A 25,808-nucleotide genomic window follows, 5' to 3' on the forward strand; every position below is an offset into this window, starting at 1 on the left:
AGAAAGGGGAGAAAAAAACTACATGTACAAAAATATTTATAGCAGCACTTCTGTGGTGTCAAGTGGAAATTGAAAGGTTACTCATCAATTGGGGTATGAATGAACAAATTGTGGCATACTAATGTGATGGAATATTATTGTTTCATAAGAAATCATGAGTGATCAGACTTCCAAAAAGCTTGGAAAGACATGTATGAACTGATGCGCAATGAAGTAAGTAGAATCAGAAGAACATTGTACATAGTAACAGCTACATTGGGTGATAACTATTATGGAATGCTATTCCTTTCAGGAGTACAATGATCAAAGACAAGTTTAAAGGACTTATTATGGATAGTTTCATTGATGTTCAGAGAAGGAACTATGCAATCTGAATGCAGATTAAAGTATATTATTTTCAATTTTTCAACTTTGTTTTATATTTTTCTTCCTTGTATTTTTTTCCTCTTTTATCCTGACTCTTCATTCACAATATGACTAATAAGGAAATATGTTCAAAATAGTTATACATGTATAACCTTTTTCAGAGTGTTTCCTGTTATGGGAAGGGGATGTAGAGAGGGAGAAAAATGTAGAATTCAAAATCTTACAAAAACTAAATGTCAAAACTATCTTTGTATGTAGCTGAAAAAATAAATAAATAAAATGATTTAAGAAAAAAATTGGTTTGCTAAAGGAAGGCAAAATAATTCTAACTATATCTTGAATTTGAGGTTTTGTTGCATAGTATGTGAGAGAAATAAAGGTAATCTATGTATATTTGATTTTCCTCTTCGTCAGTCAGGGTAATGCCTAGGAACTTGGAAATACTTTATGCAATTTGGCTTGACAATTTTATTTTTAAAATTTGTAATCGTTTCTCTTTTTGTGCTTATTTTTAGTATACAAGAGAAATGAAAATCACAATACACTAAGGCTTTCATCTTTAGAATCTTCAGAAACTAATCCTATTATCTACAAGTAGTTTGGTAATTTAATCCTTAGAATTCTTCCAGTTTTTCTGAGGTAGTCACAGAGACCTCTGCTGGACAATACCTTCTTACATAGAGTGCTCAAATGCTAAATTGCACAGCAAAAACAAAAAATGAAGAAATAATTCGATTAATTTGATCATGCTTTAAAAATTCTAATCCATTAAAACATGTCAAATGGAATTTGCGGCCTACAAGCTATAATCTAGACTCTTTATTACGGCATACAAGATCCTATATAATCTGACCCTAATTATTTCCAAGTATAAATTCCATGACTTGTTTATATGTATATGCATATTTAGGTGTATGCTTATGTATAAATATATACACACATACACATAGGAAGCCAGCATGAGTATATATGTAGATATATATGCTATGTATATATGTATATAATTTGCTTGCACATGCACAGGCATATAGTTGTATTTATATATATATATATATATGTGTATGCATACATACATATGCATATATTCTTATGTGTATATGCATGTTTGATGTATGTATATGAATATATGTAGCCATTATCTTTTATAGCTATTTAGAACTCCAGATAAATTTCTTTCCTTTTGCCTGTAATGGCTTTACTTCTCCTACTAGCCTGCCCAAATATTCCTGCTCTAATCCTACTCCGAGATTCTCAACATTTTTATCTAACACATAATAACATTTGTTGTTCATATAGTCACCAGACATTAGTTATGCACTGCTTGGTGTTTTAATTTAAGATCTTGTGTCCCTCCCCTTAATTTTATTAAAGACTTCATGAAAGAAAGACCTATGTCTTACAAGTCATATATCTTTTTTTTATTAAACAGTAACTAATTAATGAATTAGATAGCAACTTATAAAAATATACTAAAATTATTTTCCATTAATTAATTATTTAATTAATTTATTAATTAAATTCCACTTTGAAACTCAGATTATTCAAATGTAGAAGTATATCATCACTTCACCTTGTGCAGGAAAGGCAAAATCTTAGTCCATAAAAATAAAATAAAGCAAAATCTCATAAAAATGACATTCATCACATCTTTTCTCCTTTCCACATCTAAATTTCTTTTTGTTTTTGAATTAGAACAAAATTTGTCAATTATGGATTTACCAAATAATTATTATCTAATCTGTCATTTAACTGAAATCCTAAATGATCTGCATTGAACTACCTTTCCAAACAATTTTTAGAGTCTTTACTATCTTTCCTTTCAGATACCTTGTGCCTCATGTACTAAAGAATTAATTTTCAAGACACTAATTCCTGCTCACAGGAACTAGGGACTATTCAGAACCCATTTTCCCATATGATGTGTTAACTGTAAATGTTCCTTGACTTTTCATTTACTCAGTTAAAATACTGATCTTCCTTTAAGAACTAGATCAAATGTTATGTCCTCCCTGTAGCCTTCTCAGATTTTAACATTCAGGTGTAATTGCTCTCTTATTTGAAATAGTAATAGCATTTTTTTGTCTGTTTCACTTGGAGTTTATATCATATTATCTTTAGAAGAGAAGAAGGTAGCTTGTCTGATATTTTCTATTAAATTATAAGGTCTTTGACTTTAAAGACCTTTCAATTTAATAAGAAATGTTAGACAAGACTGCCTCCCACCATTTTTATGTTTGTGCTTTTAAAAATATCTCATTTGACACACACCCCTGAGGGCTTATTATCTTCACTTTAGTGTTGAGAAAACTGAATTTAAGTTAATTGCCAGTGTTATATAGCTTATAAGTACCTGAGGGGATATTTGAACTCAGATCTTGACTCCAGAACCACCCTTCTATCCAGAGCACTATGTAACTGTCTCCTTTGGGATATGAGTAATATAAGTAATATAATCTAATAGTGGGTTTCCAAGGACTTCACTGGCTACAAAAAAGTTGTCATTTGTGGGTAGCATTATATATAGAAGCATGTATATAATATATATATATATATATATATATATAATTTGTATCTGATAATTCATTTCATAGTTTCATAGCATATTTTTATAATTATACTATGTTTAGAAAATATATAACTTATATGTGTGATATCATACTAATGTAAGTATTAGGTACATAATAAGAGAATATAATATTATATATATATGTATATAAAATTCATTTAGAAATATTTATGTGTCCATATAGAGAGAATTTACCAGATAGTTTTTTTTATTCACAAGTAAATTCAAGAAACTATATCCTAAATCCTTTAGTGGTTGTCAACCTGCATCAGTGAAAGCAATATCCACATTAATGAATTTGTGGATGTGTTGATACATTGGAAGTGAAGCTAGTTGAATCAGCCTAGTTGAAGGGAAACTAGTTGAGTCTAGGGCTGGTAATCTATCCACTGAGCCACTTAATTGCCCCTGGTAGCCTGTCTTATTTAGTGACCTTTCTTTCCCTTGGCCATTCCCTGTGTTAGACAACTGTTCCAAACTATGACTTGTGTGAATTAAATTTTCACCTGGAACCATTCATTGCCATCACTATACAATGGAAGAGCCAACACCTTTTACCTCTAAGCAGATTTTTAAAAATAAATAACTTTTCATATAGACTATGTAGACATCCAACTCCAAAATTAAAGACATGACATTTTCTAAAACTAAAATAAAGATTCTCATGGCAATGGAAGTTGTTTAGTGCAGCTAAGTAAACATGCATTTTGCATAAATTCTGTTGAGCAATCTGACAGTGAGGAAATGGCTAGTTAAAATAAAATTCCAAATATCAGAGTTATAGGGCAAAAAACAAAAAAAAAAACCCAAGCTATTTTAGATTTATGGGTTTAGAGGGAAAACAACTGTAGCTTTAGCTGTGTTAAAATGAATGAAAAGTCAGTAGGATATATCCAGCCCTGGAAAGCTGTCGTGGATCAGTATGCCAGGATGTAGCTTTATTCCATTTGTGCTTTAATTCTACCTTCAAGGTTAAAGTAATGGAATTAAAGTATTAGCTGTGACTAGGAAGGCACTAGGCTTATAAGAAAAAGTCAAATTAAACAATGTGCTTCTCCCTAAATAATTCAGAGTTAATGATCAGATACCGACTATCAAGATGATCCAACAATTGTCACCTTTACACATAGAATTTATTCAGTTTGAACACTTGAGTGAAAACAACTTAAGAAATATCAAATCATTGAAACATGAAAATTACAGTTATGGTTACTGTCATGAGATCTTAGAAATTATTTGAATGGAGGTACCTAATAAGTGTAAAGAGAAGTGTTTAATTGGAACTTTGGTAAGAGAAGGTTATCCTTTTGCAGTTTCCTTATTGATTCACTATCCCCTTCCCCACAGAGGTCTTCCTACCCCATTTTTTGATCCCTTCTTAAAGTTTCCATAACTTCCCTTCCCTATTCCCTCTCATATCAGAAGCTTGTCTCAAATACTCCTGAAAAACAAAATTCATCTTAAAACACAGATGCTTTCAGTGACTATTAACTCCTTCACTCCTGCATCACATGAAGATTTGGACCTTCTCCTTGCCACACATCTCTACTCACAAAAAAACCAATTCTATCCTCTCTTCTCCAACAGATTGAATCCTCTATCACTCTCATGTTTTTGCTTATCTTCAAATTTTTCTCCTCCCCTCCCCTCCCCTCCCCTCCCTGATCTCCTTGTCCATCTCTTTTTTTCCCTCTATCTTTCTCTGTCTGTCTCTCTGTCTTTCTATCTCTGTCCCTCTATCCCTCTTTCTTTCCCTCTGTCCCTCTGTCTTTCCATTTCTCTCTCTCTCTCTCTCTCTCTCTCTCTCTCTCTCTCTCTCTCTCTCCTGATTCTCTCCTGATTGTTTATCTACTGTCACAAGGTCATTTAGGAATAAGTCCTGGACTTTAAATCAGTAACACTTGAATACAAAACCCTACCTCAGACACTTCCTAGCTATGTAACCCTGGCAAATCACTTGACTTCTGTCTGCTTCAGTTACCATATCTATAAGATGAAGATAATAATAATAATAACACCTAACTCCACCTAGATACTAAATTATCCTCCTCCTCATTTTCCTTTGGGGGATTTTTTGTCAAGATCATGCCTGATAACTAGATGTTTCCAAGGACTCTCTCTTAGTCTCTCTTTTCTCTTTTTACCTTATGACTTATTAGGTCCCATAGATTATTATCTCAATACTGATGGTTTTTAAATCTAGTTATACAATGATAAACTCTCTCCTAGACTCCAGACAGGTACCATATAGGGTAACATCATCTTCCAAGTCACCCAACCTCACAACCCAGGCATAACCTCCAAGTTTTCATTCACCCTCAGCTCTACCTTATACCCAAACTATTTCCAATTCCTGCTGACTTTCCCTTTGTAGGATCTCTTGCAAATTTTCTTTTCTTTCTTGTGATAATTATCCTGGTGAAAGCCTTCATCACCTCCCTCATACTTGTACTATTGTCATCACCTTTTGACTGTTCTGACTCAGGTTTTTTTGTAGTTTATCCTCCAATCTACTATAAAACTGATCCTCCTAAAGCACAAGTGAATTAAGATTGTTATCTTTTTCTGGGTCCTCTGATCATCCCCCCTTTTAGTTAGCATAGTAAGTTTATAAGTGACCAGTAAAAAGGAATAGTAGAAACTACAAGTGCAAGGAGGAAACTGGAAGTCACATATAAGCCATCCCAAAGGAAAAAGGAAGATAATTTACAAATTATACCACATGTTTTCCAAAAACCACATCCTGGCAACATGTGTAGAATCTGGGAAGATATCTAGACTCTGTTGTCAAGGTTTTTGATCCTATGTAAACACATTCCACATATCCTCAGAGCATCAAAATGCTTTGATAATCTTATGACAAAGTGACCTCACCTTATAAATTTAACAGAAAATGTTGAGATGATATGGACATGATAATGAACTATCTCAAAAATAGCACAGATACATTGGTATATCCCTCTCAAAAACCCAATACAAATGATATCTCAAAACTTCCCCACCTCCTCCTCCAGCATTCTTCCATCTCCCTTGGGTCCATTTATCTACTGCTCCCAATGCTAATCTATGTAATTTGAGTAATACTCCCTGCCTCTCCCTCATGCTACCTGCCTCCTTTCACCAAGCCATTTCCTTCCCATTCCCACATTGTCTGCTTCTGTGTCCCTTTTGAAACTTGTTTCTGTATCCTCCATATCTTATTAAAGTGTGATTGCAGTCCTAGTTCCTGCTGCCATTTTGGACTTTCTCAGAGAGTTCCCAAAGATCTAGGCATGCCAGCCTCCATTTCACAATTTCATAAATTAATTTTCAAGTCAATAGGTCTGATGAGGTCATTTACCCCTCACCTTTGGCATTCAAAGTCCTTTATATATTTCTTTCTTCTTCTTCTTCTCCATGTTCTTACACCTTATTCCTCACATGTATTCTGTGATTCTTTCCCTCCTTCTCTGCCTCCTGACTTCCTTCATGTTCCAGCAAAAAATTCCATCTTTTATTCTGAAAATTCCAGAAACCTTTCCAGATTTGTCTTAAATTTTGAGCTTAGGGAATGGCAAGCTATAACATATACAAAAATAACTAAAATTCAGGGTGGGTTTTAATGAGTACAAACAGTTTAAGACATATTTAAATGGGCAGAACTTACAGCTAAGAGGATCAAGGAAGAGGTGGCTCCTAAACTGATGGAAAATGGCAGTCAGGGAAAAGCTCTCCTTTGGGAACTGAAGAAATAATTGCTTTGTTTGAAGCTATAACAGGGAATCTCCATGCCCTGCTTCCCTAAGATGAACAGCTGGGTCTTATCCAAAGCATGGAACCCTACATGTCCAGCTCTAGGACAATACTGTTACATTGAATCATGCTTCTTCATCTTCTATCTCTTGTATATCAAGTACAAGTGGTTCTACAAACCCCAAGATAATTTAAAACATGTTAACTACACATAGTGAACCATTGGTTCTATCAAGCCTTAAAATTTTTTAAGTCATATATAAAAAGTTTAAAATCATTAGCAATTGACCAAGCTTTCTGGCTGTCTCCACCTAGCACTATCACAACTAATTGAAGGTTGAAAAATCGAGGAGCTAAGACTTTTTGTTGTCTGTGGGTGGTTTGATTGTATCTTGTGCACTGAATTCAATTTCTTTTGGCATCTGGACAATCTATGTTGTTGATTTTAGTGGAGTAATTTCTGCTATAAACGTCACAAGAACCTGTGATCATGGGGACTTTTCCATTTAATTCTTTAAATTAAAAAAAGAGCAACTTGCAGGCTAGAGAAAACTCTATGTTTAAAACCAATACTTTGCTAATGTTTTTGCATAATTCATTCCATTCAAATTAAACTGGTGGGTTTAATAAAATCATAATTTAACTTCAATCGTAATAAAAACTTCTTTATTAACTTTATTTGTAAAACTTGTAGCAAATCTAAGCAAAATGATTTGTATTAATATTTTAAATAAATTTTTAAACACAGCATTAAAAATTCCATGCAGTTTATGCTAGTATTTATTTTATTCATATATTTGGCAGTAAGCATAACTTTTTTTTTTAGCCACCCTTAGTATGTACCAAAGTTTTAATTAACTTCTGTGCCAGGAAAAGGTTTCTCAAAGGAAAGCTAACACTCACTATGATTAAAGGTTTGCCATTTGGCAGTTTAATTTTCTACCCTTCTCCTTAATACTACTGCTAGATGGACAGCTTCCTTTATTGAAACCTTGTCCTTATCAATTCTCTACAGAACCTGACACTGGGCTAGTAACCCGGTAATTTAACCTCCTGTATTTGTTAGGACTCTATTTGCTTACACATCAATGAGCACAGAACATTTTTAGGGGGATGTCAGGATACCAGAACTATGTAAGAGATAAATCAGAACCTAATTTGCTGTCAGCCTGAAGACAACTTTAAAAGAAAAAAATGAACCCCATAGCTTCTTTTTTTTTAAAAGCAGGGCAATATTTCTTTTCTTTCTTTTTTTTACAATACAATAATCAACATTTTGGCAAGCTTTGACATCCTAAAATGTATAAACAAAAGCAGCATATTAACCTTCAGAGATTTATAACATGCACCATTTTGTAATTATGAAAAGCAAAGAAGGATCATTTTTTAAAAGTATGACCAAAAATAAAGTGTTATCCTTCAAACAATGCACAATAATAAAAAAGTTTATTTGAACATTAATTACTTTAAGAATAGTGTGTGTATGTGTGTGTGTGTATATATACATGTTTTATATATATATATATGCATATATATATATATATATATATATATATATAGATACATCCATACACACACACATATATCTCCAAATGGTCACAGATAATTTTAAATACTGAAATGAATAAGTACTGTGGCAATGGCACCTACTTTGCATAGAGATTTAGGTGGTAGAATGGGAGGGCACTATGATAAATCATAGCCTGAAAGTTGGAATACCTTCATTTCAGTCTTGCTCCTCTACCTCTTTGAATAAGCCACAATCTTGAGCAGCACAGTTTGTCATTTAGTTAATAACTTTCATGTTAATTAGCTTTCTCATTTGTAAAATGAGAGGTTGGGAATATGATCTTTAAGGTTCTTTCTGACCCTAAATCTCTAATCCTATGATTGCACACCACTCTTAGCAGTCACAAATATCTCAACATTCACTACAAGGATGCTGCTACCTGTGTTATACAAGCTACTATGGGGATGACTTTTTGGAGATTCCTTCCTATGTAATTCACCATTGCTATTGAGGCATGAGATCAATGGATGAAACTGAACCAGGGAACATTTGTGATTTGCTTCCTTGAAGATATTTCCTGATCTGACTTCTCCAGAGTGACTTTCTCTAATGTAATAGGTAAAATATCCATTTTACCATGAGCAGGCAGTTAACCACAGGTATCACAAATGCTTATCATTAGTTAAGCAGTATCCTTTTGAGTTAGAGTATATTGTAGGAAAAGAATAAGGAGTCTAGAGTTCGTGGTTTTCAATTCTGTCAGTCTTTAAAACATTCATTGTCCATGAGTTCCCTTATGTCTCTGATTATGTATGTACTATTTAATTTATTTTTAGTAATGAGATATGAAGAAAGTATAGTAAAGATGGACCTTAAGAGAAACACCCCCCCTTCCCCTAACTGATATGGGATGGCTGGAAGACCACCAGTAGAGTACCTTATTCTCCATGATGCTTCACTTTGCCAGTTGCTTGAATGCTTAAGGGATTGGAAAGGGCCACCACCTTGAACTTCAAGGGTATGTGAACCATGTGGAGAACAATTTAATGATGCTTTTTGTGTTTTCATTTTTCTCCCTCTCTCTTTGTACATACCTAGACCCACACCCAATATATGTATGATGTTACATATCACATTTCAAGATCACATGTATGCATTTATGGTATATGTAATATAAGTTTTCCAAGTAATGAAATTTAGATATACCTTCTAGATATATTTTAAAACAGATTACTTTCTATTTAAATTCTTCTAAAAATAACTGCTAACTCAACTTACTCTTGTCTATTTTTATGCTTCCCCCCTCTTTTTTTCTTATTTTTTATACCATTATCTATTATTCTCTGTGAACCCTTTCTTTTCAAACTTGGCTGGTTAAGATCATTCTTCTAGGGAGTTAATTAACCAGTCAGAATTTCAAAGGGCAGTGTTAACATGATATTATTTACATTGAAACTTCACTCCAAGAGAAGAATAGGGTGTTTATTTAGCAGTAATCTCAGATTAATGTTCTCTTCCTATCTCCCCTTTTTTTTCTTTTTCATCTCTCTCTCTCTCTCTCTCTCTCTCTCTCTCTCCCTCCATATTCATTTTATCCTCCATGTTTATTTTCTATTAACTTATGTGTGTACTTGGTAGCTTTACTTTAGTAGAATATTAGCTACTTGAGGTCAGGGATTTATTTATTTTTTCCCCTTATTTGGGAGGGATCTTGTTTCCTTAACTAGGATTCCGCTTTTTCATAATAGTGTTTAACAAACATCTGTTTTTATCTATTAGCAAATTTTATATTACCAACTGAATCATCCTGTTCTTCAGAATAGAGAATCCCTAAAGAAATATTGTTCTTTAACTGAAGACTTCCTTTCAGTCTTCTACCTGTAACCTTTTGCAGCACTACTACATTCATTCTCCCAATTTCTACTGATATTCGTGTGCTGTATCCCCTGAGGGTGGTTCACTTCTGTCTTAAGGGCTATACTCAAGGCCTTGATGTTTGAAATACAATTGATGATAGCAACTATTCTAGAGTTGATTAACTTTTAGTAATGAGATACTAAGAAGGTAATGCAAGGATAGGCATTAAGAGAAATGCCTCCCCAAATCTTGTCTTATATGGATGGCTAGAAGACATGAAGAGCTACCAAAAGTAGATCAGCTTACTCTCCATTATTCTTTACTTTGCCTCAGTTATTGACTCTTATAGGGATTGAAAAGGACCTACAGACCATACCAGTTACTGTCTCTTATGACCTTAAGGGCTTAAACAAATTCCCTTCCTCTTTTTCTTTCAATTCCTTGGCATTGTCTTCCTGTTTCTTTTATCCACACATCTATGGATCTTGATATTCACCCATCACAGCATCTTTGATGTGGTCAGTCCTTTCCATCTGTTCTGCATTTTAACTTTTTATATGTGTTCTTGGCCAAATTAAAATGAGTTTCTTAAGAGATCTTTGTCTTGATTTTTTCTTTGTTGTATACACAGTGTTTAGGAAGAACTTGGCAAATAGTTAACTAAATAAATACTTTTTAATTTATTGATTCTTATAGAGGTGCACTCATTCCTTAAAGAGTTCCTATGGAGAGAAATTCAGCTGTATCTATTAGAAGGACTACCTAATCCTGATCCATGGTCTGAGAAGATTCCTGGGATTTCCTCCTATTCTGACCAGGTGTCATCACTTCTGACTCTCCTAGTCTTTTTGGTGGACTGTCAGTTACTTTGCCAAACAACTTATTATAATAGCTTTGAAAGACTGTTCCTTTCAGTAGATTTTCTCCCTTTGATAGAATATTTAAATCCTCCCCTTCTGCTCTTCATAAACATACCAACACTTGGTTGTTGTGTGATATTCTGAATTGTAATTCCTTGACTATATTAGACTCTTATTGATGCTAATTTTGGTAGTCCTTTTTATTTTGGGTCAACAGTAAAGAGCATATTTGGACAAAGGGTAAACCCTTAGAGATTGGAATTTCTTTTATTTAGTCCAGTCTTAGGTATATCTCTCTACAGGGATCCAAAGGGCAGTGTACCTGGAGAGCCCAGGAGGGGTTTTCCCTGATATATAGAGAACCCCTCCATTCTGTCTCTAAACTCATCATGCAAATGCTGCTGTACCCAACGGCTCCCCACGTACAATGCTGATGATGCTGATGGGAACTCTAGATCCTCTAACCATTCAAAGTTCACCAAGTTGTCACTTGGTCAGTAGGGTTTGGGAGAGGAGGTTTTTCCTGTTCTAAGAATGAGGGTTCAAAATATACCATTTCACAGGCTGGGAGCTATCTGATTCTTTCATCCAATCTCAGGATAAATCCTATGTTTCCTATCTTTTCTTATTTTTATTTTTAAAGAATTTTATTTCTACCAGCTTGATTAAGGAGCTGATTTGTTCATTACAAATTTATATCTTTAATTGACTGATTGAATCGAGAAATGTGTTTACATTAATTGGGATTGAGGTAGAAACCTCCCTGGCAGGGAAAGGGGCTGGTAGCATGGTGCTAGATAGTAGTTGATGGAACACTGGACTTTCTATCAGTTAAGTCCTGAATTCAAATTCTGTCTCAGACATTTACTAGCTGAGTCAGCAAGGCTAGTTACTCAATCTCTCTCTGCCTCATTTATAAAATGATAATAATAATAATAATAATAATAATAATAATAATAACTGTTATAGGTTGTTGTGAAGATAAAATGTTATAACATGTAAATCATTTTGCAAACTTTAAAGCCCTATATAAATGCTGGCTATTATCTTATAATTTTGTTTATGTTACTCAATATTTTCCAAAGTCTTTGACTAACACAAATGTTTTCCCCCATTATTCAGGCAATGCTTATAGATCACCAGTATTTAACACAGCTAATTTTAATAAGGAAGTAGTTAAATGGTTCAGTGGATAGAGCAATGGCCTTGGACTTAATAAGACTTGAATTCAAATCCTACTTCAGAAACTTACTATGTGACCCTGATAAGTCATTTAACTTTTGATTGTCTTAATCTGCTGGAGGAGGAAATAGCAAATCACTCCTGCATCTTTCTCAAGAAAATGCCATGGACAGTATTATCCATGGGGTCACTTAGGTATTATACATAACTGAAAAATCAAACAACAACAATTTCAATCAACTAAGCGATTAGTATAATTTTCAATATGAGTTCTTTCTTTGACTTCTACTTTACATCATTCATATAATATCTTTTTTTTTTTTTTTTTAGTCTTTGCAAAGCAATAGAGTTAAGCAGCTTGCCCAAGGCCACACAGCTAGGTAATTATTGTCTGAGGCCGGATTTGAACTCAGGCACTCCTGACTCCAAGGCCAGTGCTCTATTCACTGCGCCACCTAGCTGCCCCATAATATCTTTTTTAAATCCTAAAAGCATACTAATTTATTTCAGAGACTTCTATCTCAACACTATTGAAAACACTAATTTCCATTGAGCTCCTTACTTCTAATACAAGTGGGCAATTCTTAGATTTTTGAAATAATTAAAATACTTTGCTTCTCAAGATCCTCTTATGATCTTAAAATCCAACAAGGTGTTCCTAAACAGTTAGCCTTTGCTCTTTTTGACTACTGATTCATTTCCTCCTGCATAAATGCATTGATTCACCCCTACTCTTCACCCCAATCTCTATTTTTTTGTTTATTTATTTTCATCTATATGCACAAGCACATTTCATTCTACCCTCCTCCCCTAGTCAGGAACAGTCAGATCAATATTGTACTTACATATTTTGATAAACATGTTTACATATTAGTTATTTTCAGTATGAGCAATTAGTATTTTTTTAGGTTTTTGCAAGGCAATGGGGTTAAGTGGCTTGCCCAAGGCCACACGGTTAGGTAATTATTAAGTGTCTGAGACCGGATTTGAACTCCAGTACTACTGACTCCAGGGCCAGTGCTTTATCTAATGTGCCACCTAGCTGCCCAGCTATTAGTATTAATGGAAAGAGATACATAAAAGATAATTTTAATAAAGTGTTCATTAGATTCTGAAGGGTGCTTGTGTGTGTGTGTGTGTGTGTGTGTGTGTCTATGTCTTTTGTTTTGTTTTGTTTTTATTCCTCTGGATGGAGATAGCATTGTTCAAAGCCAGTCTAATATGTTTGTTCTAGTTCTTTGAACTGCCAAAAGGAGCTGCTTCCATCAAGGTTGTTCATCTCACAATGTTTATTGTGAATGTGTGTATTGCTCTTTTGGTTCTGCTCCCTTCACTCAGCATTAGATCCCATAAGCCATTCAGTGCTTCTCTAGAGTCTCACCATTTATGATTTCTTATAGAACTATAGTATTCCATAGTATTCATGTACCATAACTTGTTTAGCCATTCCCCAATTGATGGGCATTCCCTCAATTTCCAATTCTTTGCCAGTATAAAAAGGGTTGCTATGAATATTTTGGAACTTGTAGGATCTTTCCCTTTTTTATAATTTCTTCTGGATATAGAGCTAGAATTGATATTGCTGGGTCAAAGGATATGATTGCTCTTTGGGCATAGTTCCATATTGCTCTCCAGAAAGGTTGGATCCATTCACAACTCCACCAGCAATGCATCAATGTGCCAATCCTCCCACAACGTCTCCAGCATTGGTCATTTCCCCATCTTTTTATTCATCTTGGACAATTGGTGTGAGATGATACCTCATTGTTGTTTTAATTTTCATTTCTCTAATCAATGATTTGGAGAATTGTTTTCATATAATTATATATGCCTTTACTTTCTTCATTGGAAAACTGTCTGTTCATATCCTTTGATCATTTATCAATTTCCCCCATTCTCTTAAGGCTAATTTTCCTTTACCTGTGCTCTGAATTTTGATTGGTCCAAGTAATTAATCTTGAATCATTGATACAGTGTCCCAATAATGGATGGCAGCCAGTTACCCAGAATGATCCACCAGTCAAGCAACAAAGTGCTGCACCTTGTGGTTCCTTAATTCTCAGGTGATGAGAAAGTGATGTCAATAGTCTAAGCCATGGCTCATCTAAGCTAAGTCTCCAGAAAGGTCTAAAGCCTCTAAAGGAATAACTAGCCTTATTTGTATGGGAGAAAACTCTAAGAATATTGTTTGACCATAGTATTATCTTGTAGATAATAACAAAAGAATTTTCCTAAATGGATTCTTAAAGGTCCTTGCCAAATTTGAGACTCTTATTCTAGTAAGCCTGGTTCCAAGAAGTTGATACAGAAAATCCTATTAGAGAACAAGAAAGCAGATCTCTTCTTCTTCTCTGTCACACACTTCTTGCCCCCTAGAAAATAAGGTTCTTAGCAAGAGGTTCATAGGAATGGATGTAGAATTTGTTATTACATGTAGAAAGGTTGATTTGAATGCTACATGTTATTATTTGTTCTTGAACAATCCAAAAGGAAGGACTGAAATTACCCATGATTATGTGATTATATTTGAGAGATTAGAGCCAGCTGGTATATAAAAAAAGTAAAATGCACAAAACCCAGAAACTTCATTTATGTCAACATATCAGACCACTAAAGGGAGGAACATTATGAGGGACATCACAGATCATAAGCAAAGGTTCTCCATTTGCTTACAAAGAAGAACCATTCAGATACCTATCACTAAAAATATTATTTAAAGATGAAATATCTAGGAGAAAAATCAATTAACTAGTATCTCTTTCCCTACTCAGTAACAGTGAATGGAAAAAGAATAAATATCATTTGACAATATAAGTGACAAGACATAAAATGAGCTACTCTTGATCTTTTCATGTTAAATGAATGCTCTCTGTTTTTTGCCCCTCCTTGCTAATAAAATGGAAAGTTTAAGTAATGATCTGTCAGAGAAGGTAATAATAATTCCAAATACTAATTTAGAAGATAAAAGCTGTAATTGAAAAATGAAAGGAAAAACAATATAATCATCAGTCACTAGAAATCATAAATGTATTCTGTACAATACCTGTATATGCAAACTGTACCAGGTCCCAGAGAGCATTCGGATCTATGCCTTCCATTTTGATTTCTTCTTGCTTGGCTTCACAAACATCACTCGTAAACATAGCCGCAAAATAGTCAGATACAGAACTGAGAACAAGCCTGCAAAAGACAAAGCAAAACATATAGCTTCAAGTTAAGTTCCAGACTTTCTTTGATAAGAGAAAATGTCATATAGGAAATGTGAATCAGAAGGGACATCAAAAGGTTATCTATTATTAGAGTCTCTTACCTTCAAACAAGAGCACATTTAAGACATTAGAAATGGGTGATTTCATCTGATCTCTGAAATTTATACGAGTTTTGTCTCATTTTTTTTCCTTTTATACTTTATTCTATTACTCCATTTCCTTTCTCATTTATTTTTTTGTAGCCATACTTTCTTCAGATTTTTATCTCTTTAAGCTTCACTTTAGTCTAGATCCATAGAAGGAACACAAATAAGAAATAGTATGTTACTCTAGAAAAGATTATTGGACCCTGGCTCTACAATTTATGACCTATTGATTTTAATCAGAATGCTAATAATCCTATCTAGGCTTCAGTTTCACTATACATAAAATAAGGGTTTTATGTGAGGTGATCTAGGAAGTTTCTTGACACCTAAATCAAATTATAGATTATAAACAAATATCACAATAATCTATCATTATGCTATGTTACATTTCAGAAATCATATTTAGTATATATATATTATGTGATATCAAACTATTTTTTATGTTCACTTAATTTTATAATTAGAAAATTGTCCTTCAAAATTAATGACTAAAACATCTAGCATTTATGTCCAAGTAGACTTCAAAGACAGAATTCATTAAAGTAAATATTATTCAGGGATTTATTTTATAAAGTGACATTCATTTTTCAAAAGGTTGGCAATAAAATAAAAATAAATGACACATCCCCATTGTTTTAGCCTAATTTAACCATCATTGTACATCATATTATAGCAGTCACATTTAAAAAATTGTTATGATACATGACACAATAGGGACTGATTTATAATAACCTCAGTTGAAAATATCAGCTCATGGTGAGGGATTACCTGTCACAATGTCACTGTAGATATGCTTATACAAATCTCAGTAGATTTTGGCCACTGCCATAGCAATGTCTTTACTGGGTCAGTGCCCAGGACAATTCAGAGAGATTGTGCATTTAAAATATGAATGAGCAGACAACATAGGCATTGTATTAAATAAACACGGAACTGGCTCTGATTAACAAAAATTGGCTAATTCTCTATGCTAATTCTGTTACTTTAAACCACATATACTAATGACAGATAGACATCAATGATAAAATATTACCTAAAGTATATTATTAAGACAATATAGAGCTGGAATGAAATTCAGAGTCCATCTAGTCCAACTTGCTCATTTCACAGAGGAGGAAACTAAAGTCAAATGAGGCCAAATCATTTATCCAAGATGACACAGCTTGTAATCATTAGGGACAGGTACACTACCTCTAACCATTTCAGTACTTACTAGAACAAAACAAAGTTGAATTACTCAAACTTAGAAATTATAATATGTTATTCCCAAATATATGCACATCAACTACCTAACTCATTTCATATTAAATTTCTAGATTATTTAGCACTTGAAGAATACTTTAAATAAAGGTAGATGCCAAACAGATAAGACAGTGAGTTTAATTTATGAATGCAATGACATGAGAATAAAAATAGTCCAGGAAGGGAGGTGAAAAGATTTTAGATGTAGGAAATGATTCCTAAAAGAAACAGAAAGTTAACATGGTCAGAATTTATACAAGATGAAAATTTTAGTGTAAATTTTAAAGAGTATCTTAATTATAAAGGAAAGATGGTTACATACACACACACACACACACACACACACACACACACATATATATATGGTATGTATGTGTTTATATGTTTATATGTATATGTTTATATCTACATATAATTATATTTATGCATGTATGTGTATGTATAATGCAACCTTGTTTTGAATTAACTTTGAAAGAATATTGAAGCAAAAGATAATGAACTGGGATGGCTAGGTGGCGTAGTAGATAAAGCACTGGCCTTGGAGTCAGGAGTACCTGGGTTCAAATTCGGTCTCAGACACTTATTAATTACCTAGCTGTGTGGCCTTGGGCAAGCCACTTAACCCCATTTGCCTTGCAAAAACCTAAAAAAAATGAACTGATGATATCCCTACTGCTTCTTTGTGGAACTGGTGGTCTATGAGGACAGTTCAATGCATATTGCATCATGCATTTTGGATATGTAAATTAATTTTGATAAATTTTTTATTTCTTCTTTCTGTAGTTAATTATAAAGGCTCTGCAGTGACTGATATAAAAATGCAAGCTATCCACAAAATTTATTTTCAACAATAAGCAAGGCATTACTACTTGAAGGTTTCCATAACTTGAAAAACCTTGAGGAAAGAATATTTAACAACATTTAATATTGTTCTCCTGTAATATGGAATAATCACATGAGGATATTTTAAGTGAAATCAGACCACAAGTTTCCTTTACTAGTTGAGTCAAGTATAATGTTGACTTTTATTTTTCATTTTTAAAAGAAAATTAGAAAAGTTGCAATTTGAAATCCTTCAGAAGATATTAATTATATGTATGGAAACAGCGAAAACATTCAAAGTTGACAAGTACCCACCTACCTATTCAAGCTGTCTGTAACTCACATGTCAGAACTTCAAGTGTTAGACTGTGATAGAATTATTAAGACATATCTGTCTCCATGTATTTACTATACATCAAGCACACAAATCAACATGTTTGGTCTCATCCAGAGAACTAGAAGTAACTTTATATAGAAAACTGGCATAAATTCTTATTTAAATGTGAATTATTTTCATTTAATTTAAGAAAGATTTAGCATAATCCTAGGGAATTAAATGTGAAATTAACTGGGTTAAACTTAATACCTACATAAAAGATGGATTGGTGGCCGAGCTGCAGCAAATACACACACACACACACACACACACACACACACACAGACACTGAGAGAGAGAGAGAGAGAGAGAGAGAGAGAGAGAGAGCATTTGGAAAATAGAAGTGAAAAAAAATCACTCTCTTCAATGAATACCTTAAATCCTTTTCATCTATCAGAATGTTCCAAATATAGTGCTCTCAAAGAGAGAGGTGGGAAACGAGTTCTATCTAGCATTTAACTGAGGTGATATATAAAATTTCAGGGGGAGATGTTAGAAGAAGTGATTTCAAGTTACTCTGGAATTTTTTTAAACATATATTTGGTTTTCAGCAAATTGTTCAGATCCAGAAATGGTAGGGGTCATAAGTGGATATATAAAAGAACCTCTTTATTGAGAAATCTGTAAATAGTTTTCTTACAAAATCCAATAAGATTTCCCCCATAATTCCTCAGCCACCCTATCACATCTCTGTATTGGCAATAGACTATAGAAATAGATCAATTTCAAATATTTAGTCCCATGAACAGAACTGATAATTTTACATATCAGGAAAATTAAAAAAAAATCTTTACTTACTCCTTGTCAGAATGAGTACTTAATTGGAGCTGCAGTATCATCCATTTGGAGTTTGAAATCTTAGTTTAAATGCTTAGTCTACCCCTAAATGACTATGTGACCTAGGAATCCACAGACACTTTCTTCTAACCAAGAACTCTCTTACTCAATTATTGAATCCTTTCCCTGCAATTTCTACCTAACTCTGATTATAGATTTAGATTGCAAGAAATCTTAAAGAATAACTAGCTTAATCAGTTCATTTTACATATGAGGAAAAGGGGACCCAGAGAGAGATTAAGTACAATCGAAACTGTCATTCATTCATTTCAGTCCTGTCCAATGCTTCATGATCTCATTTGGGTTTTCTTGAAAAAAGCAGAGGTGTTGTTCTCCGATTTCTCTCTACAGCTTACTTTATCAATGGGAAACTGAGGCAAAGATGGTTAAATGATTTGCCTAGGGTCAAAAGTCTTGTAGTGTATAAGGCTGAAATTGAACTCAAGAAAACTCATCTTCTCTAGACTCAGCATTCTATCCATACTGCTCTGCAGTAAATAATTAAATAAAAGTTCCAACTCAAGTCTTCTGGTTCTAGATTGAGCATTGTCTACACTGTACTAACCTATCTCTTCTTTATATCTGCTCTCTCAATCAATTTATCCATATTTTGACTTTAATGATCATGCATATATCACTCATATATCTTCATCTTCATCTCTGATCTATCATGAGATAGTAAAAAATATATATATACAGAAAAACATTGGACCTAAAGTCAAAAAAAATCTAGATTTTGATCCAACTTCAAATATCCACTTGCTTTCCATTCAGGGACATGTTATTTAACTTGAGTTTGTATTTCCTCATACATAAAAGTTATATTTATACTATAAATCTAGCAGAATTGTGATGTTCAAATGTGATAACAGGTATTTTGTAAACTTTAAATTACTACAGAAATGACATTTATTCTTCTTCTTCCCAATTTCCTAAAGGATGTGTCCACTTAGATGCTCTATTTCTATGTCAAATTCGATGTATCTCCAACCAAAATCAGTTAGTTCATAAGAGAGAAAAGTGTGAGTTTTTTGGAATTGAAAGATCAGTGTTCAAATCTTCTCTTGGTCATGTATTCCTTAAGGAAAAGGTATGAGGTATATAACAATCAACTCTCCAAGAAACAAACAAATAAAAAAGATGAAAATTATTGGGGTTTTTTTCCTTGGAGGCACTCAGAATTAAGTGATTTGACCAGGGTCACACAGCTGGTAAATGCCTCTGAGGCCGGAGCTGTACTCAGGTACTCCTGACTCCAGGGCCGGTGCTCTATCCACTGTGCCACCTAGCTACCCCATAACAGATACTTTTAAGCTTAATTTACATTATTAACATTTTCACTCTTTCACTTACTTTTGTAGACAAAATCTTTCAAAGTCAAAAAGCGATAAAGTAACTTGGGCTTTGCTAATTTCCAAGGTAAATTTCTATGAAGAATAAACATTTAATGATTTCAGCTGGCTCCAATATACCACTGAACACATATGACTGCGAAAAAGTCATTTCATATCTCTGGAACAGTTTCCTCATCTGTAAAATGAGGAGGCTGCACCAGGTTGTCTTTAAAAGATTGTTTTATCTCTTGAAATAATTTCCTTTAGTCAATTACTCCAATGTAAGTAAGCTATGATGCCACTGTATTTTTCTTCCAATTGAAGTGAACATATCCCCTAAAAGCAAGTCTTATTTTTTGGTACTTTGAATTATCTACTAGATGTACTATTCTTTTCCTTCTCATCTTTGTGTACTCTTTTATCAGACTTTTCAGATTATTGCAACGACTTCCTAGGGAAAGCTGATTCTTGTCCTTTTCCTCTCTATAATCTGTCCTGTATTCTAATGAAATAAATCATCCTAAAATATCAGTTCAATCATACCAATTTTTCTCTTAAGAATTTCTTGGGTTTTTTTTGCTTTTGTTATTAAAATAGGAACACATGTGTACCCCTCAAGGGCTTCCATAAACTATCATTACCCTATTTAAATTTATTTCCCCCTACAACTCAACATATACTCCCCAATTCAATCAGACCAGATGCCACATATGTTTCTTATAAAGCAAAACAAAACAATTTTTTCTTTAATTTTCATTAATTAATTCTTGCATAATGAATATGAAGTAGATCTCCCCTCTCCCTAACCCCACCCCACCTCAAAATAGGATAAAGATTAACAGTCACAGCTTTTTATTATCTTCCCAAAATTGGCATGCCTTCCTCATTCCTCTCTACCTAAACAAATTCTAGTTATTTTTCATGGTGCAACTCCAGTCCCATTTACCTACTAAAGCTTTCCATCTTACTCTAAGTTATTTTGGTTCTCTTTTTATCCTAGACTCCTTTGCACTTAGATTCAGAATTAATCAATTGAACATGCAATTATTTCACAAGAACCCATGTCTTATTCTCCTAAGGGAGGATTCCAATAATTCTGTCATTCAGTGCTAGTCAGACATACTTTATGCATGCTTGGTTGATTCATCAATGATGGAGGGAACTCATCCATATATTGCTGAGATATCAGCACACTCTGCCTTTTTATCTCCATTATCTATTATTGTCCTTGACTTCATTCAAGTCTCATCTGAAATTTCAACTCAGAAGAAATCTGTCCTGCTCTACCTTAATTCTAATGCCCTTCCTTCTGTTATCTTCAATTTATCCTGAATTCATCTTGTTTATAACTAATTGTTTACATACTGTCCCCCACCCCATGTGAGCTCCATGAGAGTTTGAACTGTATTTCTTTTCTTTATATTCCCCCTTAGGTATCACAATACCTGGAGAATATAAAAGACTCTTAACTTCTTGCTTATGAACTGACACAGAAAGATGTCAAGAGATAGAGAAGTAAATGAATGGTAGGACTTCTTATTTCTAAATTTTGTAGATATAAAAGTTCATAGATTTAGAACTAGATGGAACCCGAGAGATTTTATACATGAGAAACCTGAGGTCTGGAGAGATTGATATTTACTCAGGGTTACACAACTAGTAAGTATCTGAAATAGTATATGATCCTAAGTCTTCCTGAATCCAAGCTTAGAGATTTATCCACAAAATCTTACTGCCTCTTGAAAACTGAGCAGATGAAGGAATGGACCAATTGGGATATTGTGGTGATGATGATATTTTGTTGTTTTTGAATTACTAAAGTTAGGTTTGACTCTTTCCTACCCCATTTGGGGTTTTCTTGGCAAAGGTACTGAAGTACTTGCCATTTCGTTCTTTAGATGAGGGGATACGAAGGCATTAAAGATGAAATTGTTTTATCTGGTCAGGGAATGGAAATTAAATTCTACGTAGATTTAAAAAAAATGAGTTTCACTGTATCTAAGGCTTAGTTAAATGATTAAGTTTATATGTAATTTAATATACTTTATTTGGGTTTTTTTTAGGTTTGTCCAAGGTAAATGGGGTAAAGTGGCTTGCCCAAGGCTACACAGCTAGGTAATTATTAAGTGTCTGAGGCTGGATTTGCACTCCAGTACTCCTGACTCCAGGGCTGATGCTCTAGCCACTATGTCACCTAACCACCCCAATTTTAAAAATATTAAGTTCCTTACTTCAATATTATCAAGTCCCCTCTTGGGGAATAACTCAAAATTAAACTATGAAAAATTTATTTTGTATAATATATAATGCTGTCAACAGAAGGAGGAATATAAAAATAATATAGATTGTTAATGTTAAAAGGTGATTTCATAAATCTGATCCCAATTGCCAATTTACAGAGAAAGAAAATAAGTTCTAGAAAGGTTAAATTCTTTTCTTATGATCATACTGATGGAAATCACACAACACAAGAACACTAACTGTATTTACAGCAAAGTACTTGCAACTAATTGATAAAAAACTTAATATATATAACAACTCTGCTCTCAATCTATCCATATCAAAGAGAGCAAAATACAAAAATAGCTATGATTCAAAAAGAAATAAGAACTTTAAATCTAGAGGTACCCAAAGGTAATATAAAAATTTAGAGAATGAAGACATATCACTTACCTGAGGAATGAGAAAAGATTTTTGGTGGAGATCTTGATTTTAATTCCAGTCTGCCACTAAACTAGCTCTATTATCTAGAACAAATTATTTAACGTTTTTGAGTCTTTGTTTCCTTATTTATAAAATGGGATGGTTGAAGTAAGCAATCTCTCAGCTTTATTTTAGTTTTAAGATTCTATTATTCTTTAGATATTTGAATCATCTTTTTGTTTTAGGTTTTTGCAAGGCAAACAGGGTTAAGTGGCTTGCCGAAGGCCACACAACTAGGTAATTATTAAGTGTCTGAGACCGAATTTGAACCCAGGTACTCCTGACTACAAGGCCGGTGCTTTATCCACTATGCCACCTAGATGCCTTATTGAATCATCTTTATAGATTGATAGGACAAGGAGAGTTGATGAAATCATAAAGGGAAAAGGTATAGAACAAAAAAGGAATGAGGAATTATGGCAAGGCCCTTAAAAGCAAAAAATGTCTTTTCCTCCTCATAAAATATAATTATTTTTAAAATCATAAAGCTCTGTTATCCATGAAGGACTTTCCATAAAGGGTTTTTTAATTTATTTACTCTTAGGGCATTGTATTTCTTTTTTTTAATTTTTAATCAAGCAGGTAGGAATCGTATTCCACTGTCCTTTAACATTCTAGCAGTCTAATCAGAGCTTTGAGAATTTTAATTTTGAGTCCATTGAAAATTCAAGAATCTCATTATGAATATTGATTTTGTCAGACTCATTTGCTGAATCTGACATGACTGATCACAGCAGCTTATTCATTATCCATTCTCTATGTTTAGAATATAGGGATTTACTCTCAAATGATTTAACTTGGTCTTAATCAATCAATTTGAGTTATCTCTCAGAAGACCATATTTATTTTGGAATTTGTATTTGAGCCTGAGGCAAAGAACAATTTTATATTTGTGGTTATTTTTTGCACAGACTACACAACAGAATGATCATGGGTACTTTGTCATTTTAAATATGACTCTTTATGAGTTACTAATGAAAACTTATCAAACAATGGATGGCTTACCTAACTTTTTATTTTGTATTTCACAAATGAATGGAAAAGAATATTTCATATATTTTCTCACTAAAAGAATCATTAATTGACACTGCTTGATGCTCTTTTAGTTAAAGTTGAAATATTAAAAGATTCACATATAAATGTAAAAATTAAATAAAAACAAACCAAATAGAACATTGTCTCACATCACATTCTGGAGCAGAAGAATAGTAATTTAGGAAGCAACATTATATTTTTATAACAACTTATCAGCATTTATAAATTTATTCTTTTATTAATAGTATTGGATGAGTTTGGGTTCCTGTTGCACAATAAATGTGAAAAAGGTATTGAGTTACATTCTTATTCATGTGAGAGAAGTAGATAGAATTGCTTCCTCAGATGGCTGCCAGAAACTGATTTTACCTGATTTCTAGAGGTTGACATCTTTGAGCAAACTCCTCACTGTTCTAGCCTTAATATTCCTTACCAAACCTCCTCTGTTTGGTCCATGGACTTTCCTGATCTATTTGTTTAACACATAGACCCCTCCTTAGAAACAGCCCTATCTCAAGGCAAGCTAACTCTATCTTGTTGTTTATTGACAATTTTACTGAAAATGACTTACAGTGAACTATATGATAAGCCACAAAAGCTAGTGTGTTTCACTGTCTCCTTTTTACCTCTTACAAAAAAGTAGAGAAGTACAAAAAAGTGGCAAAAAAAAGCATGATTCTGAAGGTGGAGAACTTCAGTGTCCTGGGGCAGTTCTCTTCCCTGTCTGTCTTTATGGACAATATTCTTTGATTTGGTGAGATTTAATTAAACTCTGAAGATAACTTCCTCATGTACCTCTTTATCTAATAGACATTTTTCCTCAACAAGCATACAATTTTTAAATAACCACCTGTGTTTTATGAATAGCCAACTTTTGCTTCTTTGGTTTGCATCATGATATATACTACCCAGTGGTAGGTTATGAATTCTGCCCTAAAATATTTTGTATAGGGAACCTTTTTTTTTTTTTCCATTCTCACTGATGCTTTGCATTTTGGTATTACTCTGGGTTGACCAGAAGAAAAATATGTGTGTGTGTGTGTGTGTGTGTGTGTGTGTGTGTGTGTGTGTGTGTATGTGTATATATATATATATATATATATATATATATATATACAATCATGTTTAATATATTTTCAAATTAGTTATGTGGTGAAAGAAGAAACAGAATGAAAGAGGAAAAACATGAGAAAAAGGGAAATAAATGTAAAACAACTTTTTAAAAAATGAAAATAGTATGCTTTGGTTTTCATTCAGTCTCCATAGTTACTTTTCTGGATGTGGATGGCATTTCTTTCACAAATTTTTTAGAATTGTCTTTGGTCACTGAACTGTTGAGAGGAGCAAAAATTCACCATAGTTGTTCATTACATAATGTTGTCAATATGTGCAATGTTCAACTGTTTCTGCTCACTTCACTCAACATCAGTTTATTCATCTTTGCAGTTTTTCTAAAGTCTGGTGTCATGTTTTCTTACAGAACAACACTATCACATTTATTTACTATAACTGTTCAACCATTTCCCAATTGATGTACATCCCCTCATTTTCCTATTGTTTGCTATTACAAAAAGAGAAGCTATAAATATTTTGGTACATGTGGTTTGTTTTTCCTTTTTTATGTTATCTTTGGGATACAGATCTGGTGGTATTATTGTTGGATCAAAGCGTATGCACAACTTTATTGTCCTTTGAGTAAAGTTCTAAATAATAGAACAAGGAATAATAGTCTATCAGATCTAGAGAGAGGGGAGGAGTTTATGACCAAACAAGAACATCATAAATTGTAAAATGGCTAAGGTTTTGCACAAATAAAACCAATGCAACCAAGATCAGAAGAAATACAGAATGCTGGGAAACAATTTTCATAGGCAGTGTTCTTGAAAATAGAACTTCAAATTATCTTTTAACTATACAATATACTTACTATTTGTTTGATTTTTTTAACATTAATTTTTATTCTGGGTGACTCAGAGAAAGCAGTGTTAGATCTGGAATTTGTAAAAACCTATGTTCAAATTCTACCCAATG

General features: G+C 33.3%; 1 protein-coding gene across 1 annotated transcript in view; it reads right to left on the bottom strand.

The window, feature by feature from the left end:
• The window catches only part of KLHL1 (kelch like family member 1), a 529,576-nt gene that overhangs the window by 367,876 nt on the left and 135,892 nt on the right, over nucleotides 1-25,808 (bottom strand). Inside the window, exon 3 of the mRNA XM_074192758.1 lies at nucleotides 15,117-15,253. Within this exon, the coding sequence (XP_074048859.1) occupies nucleotides 15,117-15,253 (137 nt within the window). The remainder of the gene's footprint in view (nucleotides 1-15,116; nucleotides 15,254-25,808) is intronic.

Source organism: Macrotis lagotis, chromosome 6 (genome assembly GCF_037893015.1).
Source record: "Macrotis lagotis isolate mMagLag1 chromosome 6, bilby.v1.9.chrom.fasta, whole genome shotgun sequence".
NCBI lineage: Eukaryota > Metazoa > Chordata > Mammalia > Peramelemorphia > Peramelidae > Macrotis > Macrotis lagotis.